Consider the following 20,678-nt stretch of genomic DNA (forward strand, 5'->3'; position numbering starts at 1 on the left):
CTATTTTACTGTCTATAATTATTTAAAAAATTTTAGATGGATTATGGCCTATTAAAAACAGACTTTTTCCATGATAGTTTCTCATGTTTTATTACTTCTCTTTGTTTTCAAAAAAGAAAGTGTTACTGTCATTATACCTGACCTTTTAAAAACGCTGGTCAGGTATTAAACCCTGATCTAAGAAAATCTAAATGCAGAAAAAACTGAAATAGTTTTTGTTGTTTTTTCGGTTATCTTTTAATAAATGTATATTTAAAGAAAACACACAAAACACTGTTTGATTTATTTGATGTGCTTCATAAATTATCTCTCAATTTTTAATGTTTCTCATCAAGCTCAATAAAAAGCATATACTCTGAGCAGCATAATAATAAAAAAAAAATCTACTACAATTTGGACAAAATCTAGAAGTCAGTGTTCTCATTTTTATCAGAATAACAAACACAATATCAAAATCCCTTATCTCCAAATAAAATCACATTGCTTTCCATTTGTCCTATTTAGCAGCGTCCAACTGATGTTTAATAAATAAACGAAACACTCAAAGTAGTCAAGTCAGTTACCAACAAACAAAACGAGGTATGTTACACCAATATGCAAGAACTAAACTCTCATTTACATTTGAAGCAGCACATTCTGTAAAACGCCAACATAAATTACAAGTACAGATATCAAAAGAGCCAAAAAATACTGTTCTAAATTTCATTCTGTCCACATTTTTTTAATATATATATTTATCTCCTTTACAATAAAGATAGTAGTAATGCGTGTTTGTACAGAGAAATATAGACGCAGATGTAACAAAATAGACTGAAATAAATAAGGCAGTTATTCACTCTCTATGTATAGTACAAGAAAAATACACATATTTTAACGTAAATGGAAAAATCACCACATTACCGAAGTTAAGGCATCACCAGCGTCAGAGATGAATTACAATATTAGGCTTGAAACAATTTCTGCATTTAGAAACTTAAATGCATGTGTGGTAATTAAATTACTGGCTTGCAGCAGTCACTTTGGCACTGGTTCATCATTATTTTACCAACGTTTTATTTTCAAAATGCAGCCAAAATACAAGAGTGGTCTAAAAGCAATGTTACTAAATAATTACATGTCCTGAAAAACCATCGATATCCCTTAAGTGTTTCCACATTTTCCCATATTACAACCACAAACTTAAATGTAATTCATGGAGGGTTTATGTGGCAGACCAACACAAAGTAGCACATAATCGTGAAGTGGAAGAATGTAGAAAATGTGGTACGTATTCATGTTCAGCTCCTCTGAATTAAAACTTTGGCAAGCAACCATTAGCTGCAGTTATCTCTGCAGCTAAGATTTACTTAATTTATTTAAGTTAATTCACCCTTTCACCTCCAACTCACACTTACACACACACACACACACACACACGCACACACACACACACACACACACACACACACACACACACACACACCCACACACACACACACACACACACACACACACACACACACACACACACACACACACACACACACACACACACATAAACTCAGAACATCTTTCTATAACAGCAAAAGAAACGTATGCCCACAGCATGATGCTGCAACCACCATGTACGGTCAGGGTAATGAATACTGTCACTTTCCCTCCACACATGAAAAAAAAAATAAAATTTCTAAAATGTCTTTCATTCACTTCACAAGTATGCTCTACTTTTTGTTGAAATTCCATTAAAATATGTTGAGAAAATGTGAGCAAGTTTAAATGGTAGGAATCCTTTTTTTAAAAGTACTATACATGTAATATTCTGTTTTCTTTGGTGAATTAAACTAAATATCATGCAAGCTCTATAATAAGCTGTTTTTTTCTGATACAGAAAGAAAAATAATTAACATTGAGACGGAACAAATAAGTCAAGAGGACTCACAAGCTTTAAAAGGACTCCATAACATACCCAGGAAGCAGAAAAAAGTGGACTTAATAATCACAAAATAGAATCTGTTCGTGGAGATTAAAAAGCTTCTATACTGTCATCTTTTATAGCTACACAATATACTGAAGACACCCATGGTTACCTGGAATCGTTCATTAAATGTCACTTGGTAGGAGAAAATATATAAACTACCAAGAGGAAAATTCAGGTACAAAAAAAATTGCTTCTCTGAAAAATATTGTAGGGAAAAACAGAGATCAAATCTCACATCTGAACACTGGGCCACTCAAAACCAGACTGCTGGATCCTACATTTGCTCAATCAAGTCCTGTGTTACCTTTTGGGGATTTATATAGTAATACATGGGGGATTAAACTAATTAATATGTGTACAGAATTACACCAATTAAAAATAATATTTGATTAACATGTTTATTATAATTTTTCTCATGGCTCAATTTCCCAATTAAGTTTTACAGAGAAGCAGAAACGACTAGCCAACTCCAGAATGAATTAACTCACTATAAACTGTCAACTCCTGCCTCTGAAAGATTTCTGCAGAGTCGATAACGTGACGCAATCAGCTAGGCTCCCTCGAATAGATGATTGTTTTTACCATCTTTTGCAATAAATGGATTTTGACGGCGTCATTTTATAAATAGGATCAAACTGAGGTGAGTGTAACTGAATTTATTTGTATCAGATTGAGTTAGACAAATTTGATTGAATATTCTGTATGAAAATTTCATTTATTTTTTTTTTTTCTTTAAAGTTACTTGAGGTTACGTCTGCTTTGAATTGATGCAATATACATTAAGTGAACTAAATGGATGGAAGCATGAATATTTTTCTGAATAAAAATTTTTTATTGTTCCTTCATAATTAATTTAATATTGTAAAACCTAACGCCTTTTGTATAAACGCTTGTTTTAAAACTACATACGAGAACACCAGTGGAACACCAGTAAGTGGAAATGTACAAATTTAAGTGTTGAGGTTTCACTCATTGAGCTGTCTGGGTTTGAGGAAAATGTAATCTTACAGTCGCTTCCAAAAGTAATCAAAGCCAAGTCAAGCTAATTTATGAAGCTCTTCAACAGCAGGCACTGACCAAATGAACAAAAGCCATGATTAAAACAAATAAATTCATACTCAAGCCAGTGGGGAAGGAAGGAAACTGAAGGAGCTGGAGAGAGCGGCAGCAGCTAAAGCAGGAGAATATGTCAACAGTACAGCTATCAGATGTTCACTGCAGACATCTGGCATTTATGAAAGAGTAGCAAAAAGAAACCCATTGTTTCAAGACAGTTACAAAAAGTCCAGTTTGCCACCAAGCATGTGGGAACAAAACAAACATGTGGAAGATGACGCTCTGTTTAGACGGAAACAAAAACTGACCTTTCTGGTCACCGCATGAGATGTGGCAGAAACATAATTTTTCACATCATCTTGAAAATGTTATTCTCACAGTAGAACATGGCGGTGGCAGCATCATGTTGTGGTGTAGGTCTTAATTTTCTAAAGCAAAGACAGGGGAAGCTGGTTAGAGTTGAAGGGAACCTGGACTGAACTAAAAACAGGGCAATCCTGGCAGAAAGAAAAATCCTACATTGAAACCAATTGTGTTGGCTGAGATCAGCCCCAAAAAATGGGCAAACATTTCACCATCTAGATAGGCAAAGCTGGTGGACCGATGCCCAATTCAATAATGTAACAAAATCTGCAAAACTCCAAAACATTTGCATCGGTTCTGGTATTACTCTAAAAAGTCCTATAAAATCCGCATCAAACAATTTAAAACTTTAAATGTTTTTTAGTCCCTTTCAGTAAAAATGTGTCTTTCAGGCTGACTTTATGTTATTAATTTAAGACAAAGCAAACTAGGATATTTCTCAAACACTACACCAGTCTACATTTTCACACTGATTCACAAGCCAAACTGAGGTCACCCAATTTACAAAAATATATTTTAGAGACAGAAACTGTAAACAATTCTAAAGCATAAAATAAAATGTCAATATTTCAAACAGAAAAAAAGAACAAACAAGATCAGCAGCTGAAGCTGAAGCCAGTTAAAACACCGTCATTAAGTCATCCTTTGTGGTTGTTATCACACTTACACAATCTCTGCTCAAAAAACCCGAACACACAGCAAAATAAGCAGATAGAGGCGAAATGCAGAGAGATTGGATGACTGTGCAGATAAAGACACCACAGTGCATTTCTTGGGGGTCAAAAGTTGTGCATGAGATGGATTACTTTGTGCAACATTTCTGAAATATTCTGTCCCAGGTGCCTTTAATGAAACAGTTGACTTGGACAGATGGAAACTCTTTTATTTACATTAACATCATGTAATTCTGAACCTAATTAATTCTGTAATTCTGAAGCAGATTTGACTATTCTGCTAAATCTTTTGTCAGTTTGACAGTATTCATTGCATCCTTTATATGATGATGAGCCTGAAAGAATTCATGTCCAAAAAAAGGCACAACGTTTTTGTTTCTGTTCAAAACTTCAGATTTGGTCAGATCACTAAAAGCTTCACAGTAGGTTCTTACAAATAATAATAAAAACAAAACAAAAAAGCATAATCAGAAGTTTTGTATTAAAGGTTGATGGTGTCCAGTTTCAGCTTGGCTGTTGTTACCTTGTTCTGTGATGACAGATGTGTACTACGTGTGTGACTAATACACGTAAATATAAATCAACGTTGATGCAAATGAAGAGATTAGCGTTCGCTGGTTCTCATACGTGACGCATCCATTAGGGATGTTTGCTGTCAAGGTTGATGGGAGATCTCTGAAATTAGGATTCAGGTTATGCTCAAGCAGATTCGGGTCTCAGACACTCTTAACTTATTGGAGACTATTTTCTTCTTTTGAGACCAAAAACAAAAACTTGCTACTACCATGTCAATGTTAATCCAATGTGAGCGTATGTAGTATGTGGACAAAATATCTTGGTGTGTCTAAAAACTAAACAGGCAATGTTAGCTTTAATAGGTTTTGGCTCAATCATTCCTCTTAAAACTCAGAGCTTCACCAGAGGTGTTTAAAGATATAAAAACAAAAGGAAAAATGTAATCCGTAGGTGATGAGCAATTTATGTTTAAGACTGGAAGCTTTCTGGTCTTCCATTTATTTCTGGTTTTTGGTAAAAGTACTTCTGTTTGGTGTTTCAAAAACAATTAACTGTAGCCTATAAGTTTTTTTTTCCTTTTCAGGTTTTCAGTTAGTACTCAGAAAGTGCGAATACTAATGCATGCATACCAACTTGGCTAAACAATGACAACTAGTTAACGGCAACTGGTTTCGTATTTCCTTCAAAACTTCTGTTTGTCCACGTCACTGAGAGCTTTACAAGACGTGTTCACAGATAAGAAACAAAGAGGAGAAAATTCAGAAACAACAATCTTCTGAAGAATGTGAAATGAACGAGTGTCTGGATTATCTGCTTAATTTGGAGTCTGATTTAGTTAAGCCCGAATTCCTGAGTCAGATTGCACTGCAGCGGTGTTTGTATGCTTTCGACAGGATAGAATAAATTTGAGATTTATTATGGAAAATGTTATCTTCAGTGCTACATAATTCAACAGTGCATAAACTAGTCACTGCAGCACCATACACAAGATATATTTTAAAACAAATATGCGACAAAGTAAATATGTAACTAAATGTCATATCCTACCCTAGCTGTCACGGCGGTGCTAATAGTTGACCACATTTCCTGCGTGACCAACATCCGCCACCCCAGGTAGATGGATAATCTGCAGTTTACTGTCTCTCACAGCGAGTTCATTGCACTGATCTGCAGGAGGTCCGTTGGTACTCCTGCACAGAGGTTTGCCCTTGTCAGTAGTGATTGTTTTTTTTTTTTTTGTTTTCGTTTTTACCTTAGTTTTTTTTTTTTTTTGTAATGTCAGAGCTAATCTAAGCAGACGCGGACAAGAAACAGCAATATTTATCCTCGTCCTCATCAACAATGAATAAGGTTTGTGTTTCCGTCTGTGCTACCAAGTAACCTCCATCACTCAGCTGTGGGTATGCTGCTCCCCTGCTGCTCCGGCCGCCGCCCGGACGCGTTTAGGGAGCTCCGTTTCAGCAGCCTGTTGAGGATGTCCGTGCACGTCTTCTTGTACTGGTGCCTCAGCAGGGAGTACACGAAGGGGTCACACGCTGCCTTGCTGTAAGCCAAGCACTTGGAGACAATTCCCCAGTGAGGGTCGATCGGCACTGCTGGAAATAACTCCACGATCCTGAGGGTGGACAGAAGGAGAGGGTGGTGAGAGCAAGAGATGGGAAAGGCAATTCGACATACTGGAAAAGATATGCATGCCTGGAGCTTACAATGCAGAGACACGTAGGCAAAACACTGCTGGAAACTGACAAAGTATTTTTTTTCTAGTGCAGCTTTACTAATTTAAGTGTTTGCTTGTGTTTTTTTTTTATTTTTTTTATTTCTCCAACTTAATTTTTCCTCTTTATGTGCAACCTACAGAGATTATTGTACTTATTTTATTTCTGTTTTCATTTGAATAATAATCTATAAATGCTCTGCAATGGACTGGCGATTTGTCCAGGATGTACCCCGACTCTCGCCGAATGAACATTGGAGATAGACACCAGCCTCCCGCTAACCTGCAAGCATAATGGACGATGGCTGGATGGATAATAATTTATATGGCATATCTTTATAGTGCCATCCATTTTCTTCGATGTGTCTGAGATATATCTCCCCAGTGAAACTCTCTGGCTCGTTCTGGAGGATCCCAAGGAGTAAAAGGGATCCAAACATCGTCCCTCAGCGCTTTCTGTCTCCTCTAAATGGGATGTGCACAAAAAACTCCAATAGGAGGCATCCAAGAAGAACACTAATCAGATTCCAAATGACCTCAGCTGACTGTGTGGAGGGGTAGTACATATATAGATTGCTAAATCAAGGGCTTTCCCATTAGCTTAGCAAAGGCTAATAATGGTCAATTTTATTTGATCAACTCCGACCAGCTTCTTTGGGGATTCTGGAAAAAATAATCTTAACAAAATGATGAAAAACAAAACCAACTTGTTTCAGAGGATAATTGAATTTTCAAGCTGCATGTTTCCATCACATATAGCCTGTGGCATGCAGGTAAAACAGTTTAGTCTCAGTTGGTTTGTGGCAAAATATAAAGATGATTTTATAGGATTTTTTTCAACAATAATTTCCTTATTTCCACTCTTTCACAAAGGCAGAATTACAGAGTACATAACTAAAAGTTGTCCTGTTAACAGACTCTCTTTGAGCTGTTTCTCTCATCTTACCCACACCGTCAGTTTAGGTGGACGTCTGTGTCTTGGCAGGTTGGCAGCTGAGTCATAGTTTATCTATTTTTAGATTATGGAATCGATTGAACAGTGATCTGAGATTTTCAAAGCTGGGCTATTGTTACATAGCCTAACCCTGCTTTAAACTTCAACCAAGTTCCTCCGTGACTTATGTGCTGTGTTCCTTGGTCTTCATGATGCTGTTTGCTCCTTGATGTTCTTCAACAAATCTCTGAGGCCTTCACAGAACAGCTATCTTCATCGTGAAATTTAAATAGAAACTGATTCAATGTGCTAAGTGGATGACCTGTAAATATATTTCATTCTACATGGATTTTAGTTAGGGGTATCGGAACCAACAATTTTCAGATTTTTATTTGTAAAAGGTGGATCAATTTAAGGTTTCGAACCTTTCCTCTTGCAGTGCGTCTCAAGAATGATTACACACATTACTTATGCACTGGGCTTGTTTGTCAAATTGAAAGTACAATTTGGAAATTACAGCCTTTTAGCAGGTATTGAACATGGTTTTCATTAAGACTACATTTTTGGATTAACATTTTAACATTTTTATTGGTCTGATGTAATATTATAATCTCAAATGCTTTCAGTTGCTGTAAGTAGGAAATCATAATTACTAATAAAAACTAAAGCTTGTAAACAACAGTCTGTGTGTAATTGATCTATTCATAGTGAAATAATATCCAAATGTATTGGAGCTGGCTGTAAATACAACCTCAAACCTGTCTGGATATAATAAAATGACTATGAAGTATTAATGGTTCATTATACAAGCAATCCTTTAATTTGTAAGCATTAACCAAGCTATTATAATATTAGGGATTTTTCCATGTCATTACCTCAAATCAGCTATTAGCAAAAAAAACAAAGGACAGAAAGTTGTTCAACTCACCAATTAATGGAGCAACTAATGACTCTCCAGGAAGAAAGCATGAAAATTTGCTTCAACTTTATCGACTTTCACATTCGCTCAGTCTCGTAAAACTTTTTTTTTTTTTTTAAATGACAGATTGTAAGTGACTGCACTCTGGGTGATTACTGTGTTTAAAGTAGAGCTGTGTCAGCACATTAATGCGAGCCTTATAGGCAGATTTGACAGACTTTTGCTTCACCCCTCCTCCCCCGCCCAGAGGAGTTTAAATCAGCTGCCAGGGTCAAACAAAAACTGTTGTTATGGTGACCCTGACATCAAATGCATATCAGAAAAGCAATTGATGAGCTGTCATCCATCCATCCTTCCATAGTGGTCCGTCTGTACCCCATACGGGTGCCAGATATAGGAGGGAAGGATCTGGGAGGGGAACCCAGACATCAGCCATCTCTGTGACATTCCCCGGCTCTTTTTAGGGATTTCACAAGGCTTTTTCTAAGTTAAAAAGGGGTACATTGTCCCTCCAACATACTCTGGGATGAATTTTCATCATGCTAAAATGTATGTTGAAATACCAATCTGCCATTTTCAGAGGGAAAACATGTGCCGCCTGGCTGTGTTTTTTATTACTGGCAGAGTATCGATAACACAACAAATTTTCTCGTTGTTTGAGCAGATGGAAAGCTTGATGAATAGCCTGGAATAGTTTAATAACAAAGCCAAGCTAATTTCATTTCAAAGAGCTTGTATTTCTTCCTCCATCACCAAAATGCTTTGAGGCATAGAGTATGTTTTAGAACAGTATTAAAGATCTAGACAATTGTGAAATCAATGCAACTGATGGTCAAACACTGCATGAAGACAGTTGATACCAAGTTATTTTTCAGTCCGTGAGCCTGTTGCATCTTACCACAGCTTACTGACATGTGAACTGTGATAAAGTAAGAATTCTGGCTTCTTGCTTTTAATGCTCTGACACACAAAGCTGTTCTTAGTTGAGTTTGGATTTAGATAAGTATAAATGTGAATAGTCTAGTTTTCTGTTTCTCTGGTCTGGAACAACTGGGCAAATATCCACAGAGCTCCAGGGAAGAGAGACCTCTGACCAAAAAAGTGACACTCTGATTTATTTTTACAACATCTCAAGCTGGGAACATCTGACATAACACTGCTCGATGTCTTCTGGAGATGGAAAGGCAAATCTGCTCATGGTAAAAAAAACAAAAAACAACATCTGGGGAAGGAAAGCTTCGATCAGGAAAGCCGGCAGCATCATGAAAACTTATAGATACTCTTGATTTGTTAATAGAAAACTTTAGATAGACAAACTGACAGATTACAAATTGTAAACATCACAAAACAATATGATACAAAATTTAAACTATAATTCCTTTTTTTAAGCAATTTTTCAGATTATTTGCATGGATGTATACGCATAATATATTTGTCAGTGAACATTTTGGGCCAAAGTGTCGCTTGATTGTTTGGTGCAGTTTCAATCAAAAATAAGAGAGAGAAACAATTGAATCTAACAAAAGTTGTCTGGAACAAACTATTCTGATTCTGTTGTAGCTAAAATCAAAAATTAAAAACTCTTTTGAAGCCATATAGACAAGGAAGAACATCTACTCCCTTGAGAGAAAAAAACTCTCATTCAGTTTTCTTTTTTTTTTTTTTTACTTGCTTCAAGGAAGACATGCAACAGACTTTATAATGGTGTGTTCTATTTGAACTCCAAAGATGGAGTTTCGAGGTTCTAAGATATAAAAGTAATCTGAAACGCCCCCCCGAAGAAGTTAAAACTCCAACTGAAAAAAGTTTGAGGTTTCTCCTTGACCTTCAAATCCAACATGGATGCCTCATGCATATAGACACAGTCATAATGGTTTTGTTTCAGCTTTTCTCAGTCATACTATCAGCTTCCATGTTACCTGGTCACTGAGTTCAAAACCCATAAAATTCAGCACTTTCACTTTCAAATGGATCACAAATGCAGTGCAGCAGTAATCTTCAACACTGGTTCTTAAAGTTTGGTGTCCTGAATTTTTTTTTTTAAGAAACTTTCCTGCTTCAGCACATTTAAGTGAAATCACTAGGGTTGTTGACGGGCTGCCGAACTTGAACGCATGCCAAAGAAGTTTGACCTAGCTGCTCCTGGAACAGGAAAACATTTTCTAATGACCAAAGTTGGGGACCACACCTCTACCATTACATTTCCATTAAATTATAGCTGATAGCAGGACACTGTGGTGCAAAATTCATTTGGACTGTCAACGGCCTAGGCATGGGCAGAGATAAAATTACAGCCGTATGAAACAGTGAGTAAAAATACCATTGGTTGGTGTAGAAAAAAACACATCAAAGTTGACCTTTCAGATATAACAGTATCTTGCCGCCTGCTCCCTTCGACGTGTCCTTGTTGAACTTTTAGGTTTAGCAACAACAACCTCATCCTGAAAAAAAGCACCCAGTCTTCAAAATAAAGATGTTTTTCTAAAACGTTTGTCAGTAAGTTCAATTTTAAGCTCCCGAAAGCTTCAGAATAGTCCAATATTTACCATAATTTAAAATATCACTACACAGACCTATGAATGTCTGTGTAGTCAATAAAGTTATCACAGTGTGGAAACTTTGAATGTGCAAAAAGAGGTTTTATCTTCAGTGATAGATTGTTTTCATGTTTGGTCGTTTTTCTTGTGTAAATACTGAGCCAAATAATGTCACAGACTGTGTGTTTCCCAAAGTCCGTCTTTGCTGCTTACATGCATTGGTACTTACGATATTTGATACACACTTGTCATTTCAGGCTAGAAACACCCAAGAAGAGCTGTAGCTTTGCAAATGCTCTGATTCGGTTTATCACAATTTATCAATTTGGCTCTGTCAAATTGACAAAATGTTCACTTGCTACCAAATATTTGCCACTTATTGACAGGTTAATTTTGTCTGATTCAGGTCTGTTTTGGTAACATATTACCAAACCAACTATTAGACATCTTAGCAAGAGAAAAGTGCAGTTGCCTTCTTTCAGCTAGCTGCCCAGCAGTGCACAGCAACATAGAGGCAGAGCCATTATACTTCCGACTCCATAATGTAAGAGAAAACTCCAAGTGACTGTAGCACTCTCCGTGACCTCTCGGTAAACGGATTTTCCATAAAACCAATATGAAGGAAAATATTAGCAGCTTTGCAACAGTAACTATTTAAAACCTTGGTATACCATGTTGCTGATAACCGCTACATGCTTAAAGCCATACACATGGATGGGCAAGAGCTTGGAATCTTGCAGGAATCCAAATATCCCAATACGTGATTTGCAAAACAGGCTCCATGACTCATGTTTGCCCTCCAGAAAATTACAGTCAACCTTTGGAGTCAAATCAAATTTATTTTCAGACGCAAAACCGCAGATAGAATTTATCTGGTTATGTTCCAAACAAGAAATAATGCCAGGAAATATTTCTTTCCTTGACACAGAGACGTGAGCCTCATTTGAAAGAAGACTTTGATAGATTAGAAATATTATTTGGTCTCAATCTTGTTTTTTTTTTCTTGTTTTTTATTTTTGTATTCATTTTATTATTCAAAGTAGTAAAATAAATAATGATTTATTTCCCATTACCCAGATTTTGTTTTCCACATTCTCATCCTTTCACCTTGCATCACTTAAGTCCTCTTTCTCTCTCCCGTGGCCTTATTTGGCATCCCTTCTTCACGCAGTGATTGATGCCAGCGAATTCAACAAAGTGGGGATGCACCAGACGAACTTGAGGAGAAAAAAGTGCCAATGCAGCAGCAACAACAGCCGGACAGAGGCGTATTACTTATCACAAGGTCAGCCACTCTCATCTTCCAAACTCAGCCCGCATGGAGAGGAAGCAGGCAGGAAGTGTGAGTGTGAGGGCTGGCGTGTTGGAGGAAGGTAACCAAAAGGCTCTGCAGCGTTTTGGGCGTATTACAGCACCGTTTCTCCCACCTGCAAACACTCACCTCGTGATCACATAGGGAGCAAAGCAGAGCATGAAGGTGCCGATGAAGGTGCTGATCTTCCTCGTTGCTCTCTGCCGCCGTCTCTTCTGCTCCTCCAGGCACCGCTGGCGGACGCTGGAAAGGAAAGACAGTCGGTTTATTCCCAGTGGGGCAAAATCTAAGGTTTACTGGGATTACTTCTGGATTCTTGAAATGGTGGAAACGCTACACATGTTTTTCCAATCTTGCTCCTAAAAAGATCCGAAAAGTGTGGCCTGCGTTTGTTTTCAGTTTCCCCGAGTCAGCACACTGATCAACAACTTCCCACTGCAGCTAGAGCAGCAAGTCTCTTGGCAGCTTCTCTCATCCATAGACTGACAATATTTTCCATTCTTCTCTGCAAAATCTCTGCAAAAACTGGAAGGAGAAACTTTGAAATTTCGCAACACATTCACACAGCATTAGACATAGATCTAAACTTTGCCACCATCATGTTTCCCAGTAAACATTGTATTTTTGTGGCGATATGCAATGTTCTACTGTGTCCTGCAACAAATACCCCTAAATGTACACCGCACTGTTAAGATCTGTATTTGTGAAATAAATTTGGAAAACCTTGTATAATTTTTTCTACCACCTCACAAATAAATATGTTACATCAATCTATCACATATAGAGCATCTAAATCAAACACACTGAAGTTTGTTGTGGTCAGTTCCTGACACTGTGGAAAATTGCAATCCTTTTGCATTTTGTAACATTCAATGTAAGTTCGGAACTCCAGGTAAATAAAATATATATTATTATATTGTTCTTAGAAATCAAGGGGTTGGTCAAGAGTGATTGAGAAACATTAAAAACTGGTGCATAAAGGACAAAAACGTATTTAGGCATAAATAAATAATTCAACTCATTAAAGTTACGTGTGCGTGCGTGCGTGCGTGCGTGCGTGCGTGCGTGCGTGTGTGTGTGTGTGTGCGTGGGTGGGTGTGTGTGTGTGTGTCCTGTCCTGCTTGAGCAGACACTATGAAGACTGGCTGCCTTACAGTATCATCAACAGATTCCCTGTACAGAAGAGGAAAAGTCAAATACTCTGCCTGTCACACAACTGGCTTTACTTTGAAGTAAAGTTGTAAGCAAAAAAAAAAAAAATCTGCAATTGAAAATAAGGCTTGAAAATACACATTTGTGTGTAATTCATATTTATATCATGTTTTATTTAGCTACTGAAATAAATTAATATTTCAGTAAAATTATAATTTATTGCATGTCACTGTCTTTTCCCCCAAGAGTTGTTGCTTGTGAACACAACATAGAATATGGAAAAATGTAGAATCCAAAGGAAGAAAAAAAAAAAAAAAAGATTAATCTCAGATGTGGGTTTAGCTGAAGGTGGTTGTCAAATCAAACTCTGCTTAGAGCCTCATAACCTTGGGGCAGCTTTAGGGCCAGCAACTTTACGATGGGAAATGCCCCTGCACCTTTGGTATAAACACTGTTGAGAATTAAAAAAAAAAAAAAAAGAAAAAAAAAGCAGATTGAACATTTTGTACATTTTGTACATTTACCTTGAAATCTATAAAATAAAACTCAATTCCTAAATTCACACAAACGCAAAAGGGGGCTTGAGGGGGGGGGACAAAAAGTGTTAAGCGTATCCTATAGGAGCTCACCTGGGGTGTATGTCCACAAGCAGCACCAAAGTTTGCATCGTTATAACATCGATCCTCTTGCAGTGAAACCGGGCCACTTTAAGAACTTTGAGGTATGTGAAACATAACACTATAAAAGACAGGAGGAAGGTGAAGGAATGGAAAAACACGGTGAAGACAACAAACTGGGTCCTGCTGCTTGCCCTGGCGTTGGACAGGGTGCAGGACGCGTACAGCCGGTGATAGCCCACCCACGAGAGACAGGCGGCCGCGGTGGAGAAGGACATGGAGTGCGCCCACGTGTAGCCGAGCACTAGCGCTGCGTCCTTGTGGCGCATCTTGGAGTGGTACCTCAGGGGGAACACCACCGCGATCCACCTGTCGATGCTCAGGGCGGCCATGCTCAGCATGGAGTTGGTGGACAGGAAGGTCTCCAGGAACCCGGCGATCTGGCAGAAGCCGTCTCCCCCCGGCTGAGCCCTGCTGACGAGTCCCACCAGAGTGAGCGGCATGTTGGCCACGGTCAGCAACAAGTTGCAGAAGGTGAGGTTGAGGTTGAACAGACCGGGCACCTGCCTACGGATCTCCGGGTTGTAGAGGAAGCAGATCAGCACCAGGACGTTGGACAGCAGCGACACTATGATGATCACAACTACCAGCACGGAGAGAATTACCTCCGCAGTGTCCATCCTGCGCGCCCCACCAAAAAAAAACAAAAAACAACAAAACAAAAAAACTCACTTCTCCACACTTTTAGCGCGCATATCCAAATCCTGTTTGCGCCACAAGAACTGTGTTAATAAATAAATGAAGGAGAAAAAAAAGAAGAAAAAAAAATACATCCTCACATTTGTCCAGATGCCTCCCTCTCCCCCCCCCCTCCACCTCTCCACTCGTCTACATTGTATTGGAGTCGCAGATGGTTTCAGAAGGTTTCCAGCATGTTTAAAGTAAATCTCAGGATTAGAAAGTGCAGGTTCCCCCTTTGCACCTCTAAGCTGCAGGAAGCGTCTCACGCCACAGCTGCTCTGTTCTAGTAGCTGCTGCGCCCTGCAGTGGAGAGTTTGTCATCCTGTGATGCCTCGCTCTCCAGGCATCACCCCTCCGTGCACACAGCACAACTCCCTGCGTGGACCTGCTCTGTTGTCTCCCCGATCTTTTCTGAATGCAGGAACAGCTGCACAGCCACATTGAATGGCGGTTAAAGTTATTTTTGTAAGAAGGAAAAATGGGGGCAAATAAATAAATCGTCATTTATATTTCTATGCAAATGACAATTTGGATAAAAGTAGAGATGAATAGATTAATAGATGTGCAATGACTTAAATATTCTATTCACAAATAAAACGCAAAATAAGCAGTGGCATAATCATTATTTTTATTTGCAACCACCTAAAAGAAACATCTTTTTTTCTCACTGTCTGACTTTCAGTTAGGTTAAACCTTTTTTGTTTTAAGTCAGAAACATAATGATATCTCTTAAATTCCACAGTAACAAAAGATTCAAACTGAACTATTTGGACACGATGGCCATTTTATTACGTTTTGTACACAATCCAAATGTGAACAAGGGGTGTTGATGCATCATGTTTGGAGGTCTGGTTGGTCTGCAGGAGAAAGTGGTGCATTTCACAAACTAGACGACGTCACAAGGGGGGAAGAAAGTTTTTGTGGAAAAGTAAAATTAAGATATCAATGTTAGCCTATCAACCAGTTTGTATTTATGTAAAATAAAATAGCAGAGTGAGTTACGCTGCAGAATCTCGTAAAGATATCCATGAACGTGTCTGTCTTATGTCACGTCATAGTCTCAAATTTCTGTTTTCAATTAATTTTACTGGAAATTTATGTGATAGACCAACTCAAAGCTGTACTTGATTTTGTAGTGGAAAAGAAATCCATCCAAGGATTTAAAAAGTACAAATGAAAACTTGAACATTGTCCCATGCATTTTATTCAGCCCCACTGAACCGGGCATTTTTCTGCAGCTTTTGAGGAATATCTGTACCAGGTACATTTTAAAGGAGAATAAAACGTCTTGACAGGTTTAGAGTTTACCAAACTCCCCCAATTTGCCAGTGATGAACTGAACAGAATTCACTAAAATATTCTAGGATTAGGAATTTGTTCCATAACACAGTCCTGCTATAAACTTCTCCACAACTTCTTCCCCGTTCTGTCTGTGGGTTTTAAGATCTTCACAACGTTGTATGTTCACTTAATTGTCTTTTATCTAATTTATTGTATCTGGTTTGTAAAACCATGCATCCCTTTCACCCGATTTCACAATCCTGCGCTACTCTGTATTGGTCAGTGACATAACAGGTGAAAAGGGTTCAGCAGGTGTTAAAATAATACATCTTGCTCATAACAAATGTAACAGATGCTCAGAAATTCCAAACTGTACTTTTGATAGTTACAAGGTCTTTTGATCGTATTATAATAAATGTAAGAATATCCATCCATTTTCTTTCACCCTTGTCCCTCAGTGGGGTCGGGAGGGTTGCTGGTGCCCATCTCCAGCTAATGTTCCGGGCAAGAGGCGAGTTCACCCTGGACAGGTCGCCAGTCTGTCGCAGGGCAACACAGAGACACACAGGACAAACAACCATGCACACACACACACTCACACCTAGGGGCAATTTAGACAGACCAATGAACCTGACAGTCATGTTTTTGGACTGTGGGAGGAAACTGGAGTACCCGGAGAAAACCCACACATGCACAGGGAGAACATGCAAACTCCATGCAGAAAGACCTCAGGCCGGGAATCGAACCCAGAACCTTCTTGCTGCAAGGCAACAGCTCTACCAACTGCGCCACTGTGCAGCCCTAAATGTAAGAATATCAATAAGCACAAACAACTCATATAAACTGCACAGCAGCAGTTTACAGTTTACAAAGAAATGTAGTCCCCAAAGAACAAATCTTTTTTTTTTTTTTTTAAACAGCATTATTTAATCAGAGCTCATACTGAATCAAACTGACTGCTGTAACACTTGTGTTCGTGTCCAAGTTATGCTGGTCTATTTCCTTCCCTCTTGCACATCCTCGTCATCATCGCTTGTTCTTTTCTCGTTAAATCTGCCTCATCAGACTGATAAGGAGCAGCATCTTCCCTTTTGTTTTTTTCCTCAGAAGCTGGATGACGCCCCCACACTCTGCTGCCGCTCTGGACCAGAAGCGTGGAGAATTGGACCTCTGAAACACGGGACTCGTCAGAGTGTGACGCTGCTGCTGAGGCACGTGAGCGACAAGGCGCTGGAGCTGTGGCGAGAGGGGCAGAGATGTGGGTGAAGGAGAGTCGCTGCTATTGCGATCCGCACAAACACACGTGGCATTTCATTAGTACGGATGTGACACCACGTAGTCCACCGTGTCAAAGCAGCAAGCTGCTGAAAAGCTGAACACCTACAAAGCTGTCTGCTTGGTTTGGAAACTGCTGTGCAGTGATTCCAAGGTGTACCGAGGCCTCCAACAGTGAAATTACATAACTTCTTTTTTAGATGTTAGCATTACCTTTCAGACATGACGCTGACCTGGCGTTACTTTAAAATAGGCAGTTTTAACCATTTTTTAGAAAGATTCTTAAGTATTTGCAGAATTTAGCTGTTAGATTATGTCTGTTCCATAACTCAGTCCATAACTACTGGGGGTACACTGTTCAAATTTTTTTTTTATTGGCATTGTGGCATGACAGTTTTTGTGAAAAATAAATAAATAAATAAAAGCACTGGCAGATTCTTGATTTGTTATGTATATTTGGGCAGAAAGTAAAACTCCTCAGGGTTTAACAGACAGCCCTTCTTGTTTCTGCTTTTGGGATGTGTGCGTTTAAAATGAAAGCCAATAGTGTCATGTAGCATTGTGGCTAGGTACTTAAGCGTCCAAAGCTGCATTTTCTTTCAAATATTTTAGATATGCTGGATAAAAACAAAACAAAACAAAAAAAAATCAGTGAATAGCAAGATTTTCCAGGATGTTATTAAATATGTCCCTAAGTGAGGGAAATTCACTAATCAGAGTCAAATAATTGTGCAGTAGTTGTCAATACTGCTGTGGTAAGTAGCACAAATAACTTATCTTTGTGTTTTAAATAAGAACATTAAGACCATAGCATGTGTAAAAACAATGAACTGTGGTGTTTTCACTTAAAGTTATCACTGCGCGAGAATCTCCCCGCAGCCAAACCCTTGTTTAAACTGAATTTGCAGAATAATTAGCTATTTAAATACATTCAACTTGCTCTGGGTAAATCGGTCTCTGAAGGAAGACACAGTCAGGCACTGTCATGCTTGTCAGGCCTTATCAACGCAGTGCCACCAGTTGATCTCAGGCACAGGTGCACCTATTTGTAGGCGTTTTGTTAATTATTCTTTTCATGATTAAATGTCAGCTCCACAGACACTAGCACCAGCGATCAGTCTCTATAGCTTGAAGGATGATGAGTGATGGATTATGTAACGTGCATAGGTGAGAAAACACAGCTTTGATTGATTGATTTTAGGTTTGTTGTTTTTTTTTCTTTTTCCTTTCTAAGATTTTTGCGAAACACACAATCACTCATATCCGGCCTGTTACCATATTAAATAGAAGTGCATGCAAATGGAATAATGGGTTGGTATGTATTGGTAATTGAGAACAAGAAGCAAATACATTTTATGAAATGTGGAACAAAGACTGAGTAAATTGTAACTTTTTTTTTTTTTTTTTCCCGCAAAGACTGCAAAGATGTAGTGTTTTGGTGGCTTTTGCATGTGGATAGTTATTACTTATCTTTAACCAATGTTACAAGGGTATTTAGCAAGACACATAAATATTCATACCAAATCAAAAAGCGGGTAAGAGATGATCTGTATTCAGTTTCTGTTATAAAAATTATAACTCTGCTGACGGGTGCAAACACTGGAAAACATTGTATGTCTGTACGCGTCACCCACTTGACAAACATAGACAATATTAGTAAAACAACACTTGAGCAAAAATTATATAACAATGCAGTATTTCCCATTGTGTGCGTTTCTGTTTAAGTCTTTACATGCCTGGGCATATTTTGAGTAACGGACACTGCTTTGATAATCTATTTTTATTTCGTTTTTTTGTTTGTTTTTTACTCATAAACCATTATGTAGCTTTGACCTGACTGGATTTCAGTTGCTTTGTGTTACAGAGTATTTTATATTTTTAGTTATTTTATGATGAATCCAGTTCTATTACATTATTGTCTCAGATTACCATCTTACCTTGTTTTTTTTTACCTGTTTTGCTTGTAAAGTCTATCCTCTCATGCTGCATGTTTTCACCATGTGTTTTCAGTTTGGATTCCCTTTGTTCCTCCTTCTGTATGTTTTGAACTGTTTTTTTTTTTTCTTACGAAACCATTGCTTTCCATACGAGTCCTCCCACCACATGCATAAGTTTGAGTCCGCCTCCAAATCAACACGTAGTTTGTACCTTTGGGTATGGCCCCTGGCAACCGTTCCACGCTTTCTCGCTTGAGCTTAACGTCTCCTGTCAGCCAGCATTGCATGTCCGACACTCCTAGACGCAGCTCTGGCAGCTTCCAGATTCGCAGAAGCCACATTCCCCTCTGTGCTGCGACCCCCAATATGGGGCACTAGACACCGCCGTCACACCTCTCTGCCGGCCTTGGGTCAACATGTCTCACTCACTTTACAGTGGGCCTGGACAGTGCCTTGTTTCCTCTCAGCTTGAGTCACACTGAAGCCATCCTGTCATCCACAGGCTAAGCCGTGACTCCAGCCGTCCTCTCCAAACAGTTAGGAGTCACCGTCTTTCCCAGGGCATTCATCAACTCAGAAGCTGAAGAGTTACAATTGCATTAGTCTCCAGAGCTACTGTCTTCGTCCCCATTCACCACAGCGCTAGCCTGTTCAGACCATCCTTCTCATACTGACTGCTGCTCCCACATGTGCATTCCTCAGCATCATCCTCGTAGACTCCCGGTCCCATCACCACTCTCAAGGCTTTCAGTGCTGTCACTGTGCTCAGCAAACTAATGGTTCTGGTTATCTGATCACTTTCCAGATCTCACTCACTGAACTGTGCAGCCATGCACTGACCAGGTTTTAAGTGGGCGTATGTGGATATGTTATCTTAGCATAATACACATACCTCTCAACACACAAAGTCTTTATTAAAGCTATAAACAATGTGTTATTTTTATTACATAGTTGTTGAAATTATCACTGTCGTGACAGTATAGTATGATACCATTAACATGTGGGGGAATAAAATCAAGCTCCTTCACCTCCTACCAGTGTTGTCTGAAGAAATGCACCACTCTAAGTCAAAAACAACCAATCAGAGCCAGGAGGAGGGTCTTAGCGCTGTCAATTACAGCGCTTTGTATTGTGGCTAAGCACCACAATACATTCAAAAGCTGCTGTTGTTGTATAAACCTGCCAGACCATTTAGGTTTTCTGGTTCTGATCTGATCTGCTCTGCTCTGCGTCCCCAGAACCAGAACCAAGCATTCATTTTCTACATGCAACACAAATCTGGAATAAACGTACGGAAAATTGCAAAACAGCCGAAACACTGAGTTCATTTAAATCTAGACTGAAATACGTCTGCTTATGGTTGCTTTTGAACCGCAATAAACGAAACACTGACCAACATTTTGATGTGTAGAATGACTGCACTTGGCAAAGTGGAATGTTTCAATTGTTTAAATCTATCTGTATGACAAAAACATTGTTTTTAAAATTCTCACTTGTAGAGATGTTTGTAGAAATTGTTGTTTTCTTTCCAACTTAAAATTATGTTTGAACATGGAAGATGGAGACAAGTGCAGCAGGCAAACACACAACCCTCCAGTGTGCATTAGTTTTTATCACTTTTTTTTCCAAAGTGAACAGAATTAAATGCTCTCCTTTGTGTGGTTTCAACAGGGAATCGTTAATGTTTGGTACG

General features: G+C 38.7%; 1 protein-coding gene across 1 annotated transcript; it reads right to left on the reverse strand.

Moving 5' to 3' along the window:
- Positions 1-276: 276 nt before the first annotated feature.
- On the reverse strand, positions 277-17,388 carry LOC103481577 (G-protein coupled receptor 26). The gene is made up of 3 exons (XM_008437147.3): positions 13,764-17,388; positions 12,112-12,225; positions 277-6,181 (listed from the first exon to the last, which is right to left on the reverse strand). Exons 1-3 carry the CDS (start codon positions 14,429-14,431, stop codon positions 5,953-5,955), a joined length of 1,011 nt encoding a protein of 336 aa, XP_008435369.1. The 5' UTR covers positions 14,432-17,388; the 3' UTR covers positions 277-5,952.
- Positions 17,389-20,678: the final 3,290 nt, after the last annotated feature.

The sequence above is a fragment of the Poecilia reticulata genome, chromosome 19 (genome assembly GCF_904066995.2).
Source record: "Poecilia reticulata chromosome 19, P_reticulata-male-v2, whole genome shotgun sequence".
Classification (NCBI taxonomy): Eukaryota; Metazoa; Chordata; class Actinopteri; order Cyprinodontiformes; family Poeciliidae; genus Poecilia; species Poecilia reticulata.

Coding starts and splice junctions, on each gene's coding strand:
- LOC103481577 (XM_008437147.3), bottom strand. CDS start 14,431: ATGGACACTGCGGAGGTAATTCTCTCCGTGCTGGTAGTTGTGATCATC. Junction 12,226..13,763: donor CTTGTGGACATACACCCCAG/GTGAGCTCCTAT, acceptor TTTCCTTTCCAG/CGTCCGCCAGCGGTGCCTGG. Junction 6,182..12,111: donor GCTCCCTATGTGATCACGAG/GTGAGTGTTTGC, acceptor GTCCACCCTCAG/GATCGTGGAGTTATTTCCAG.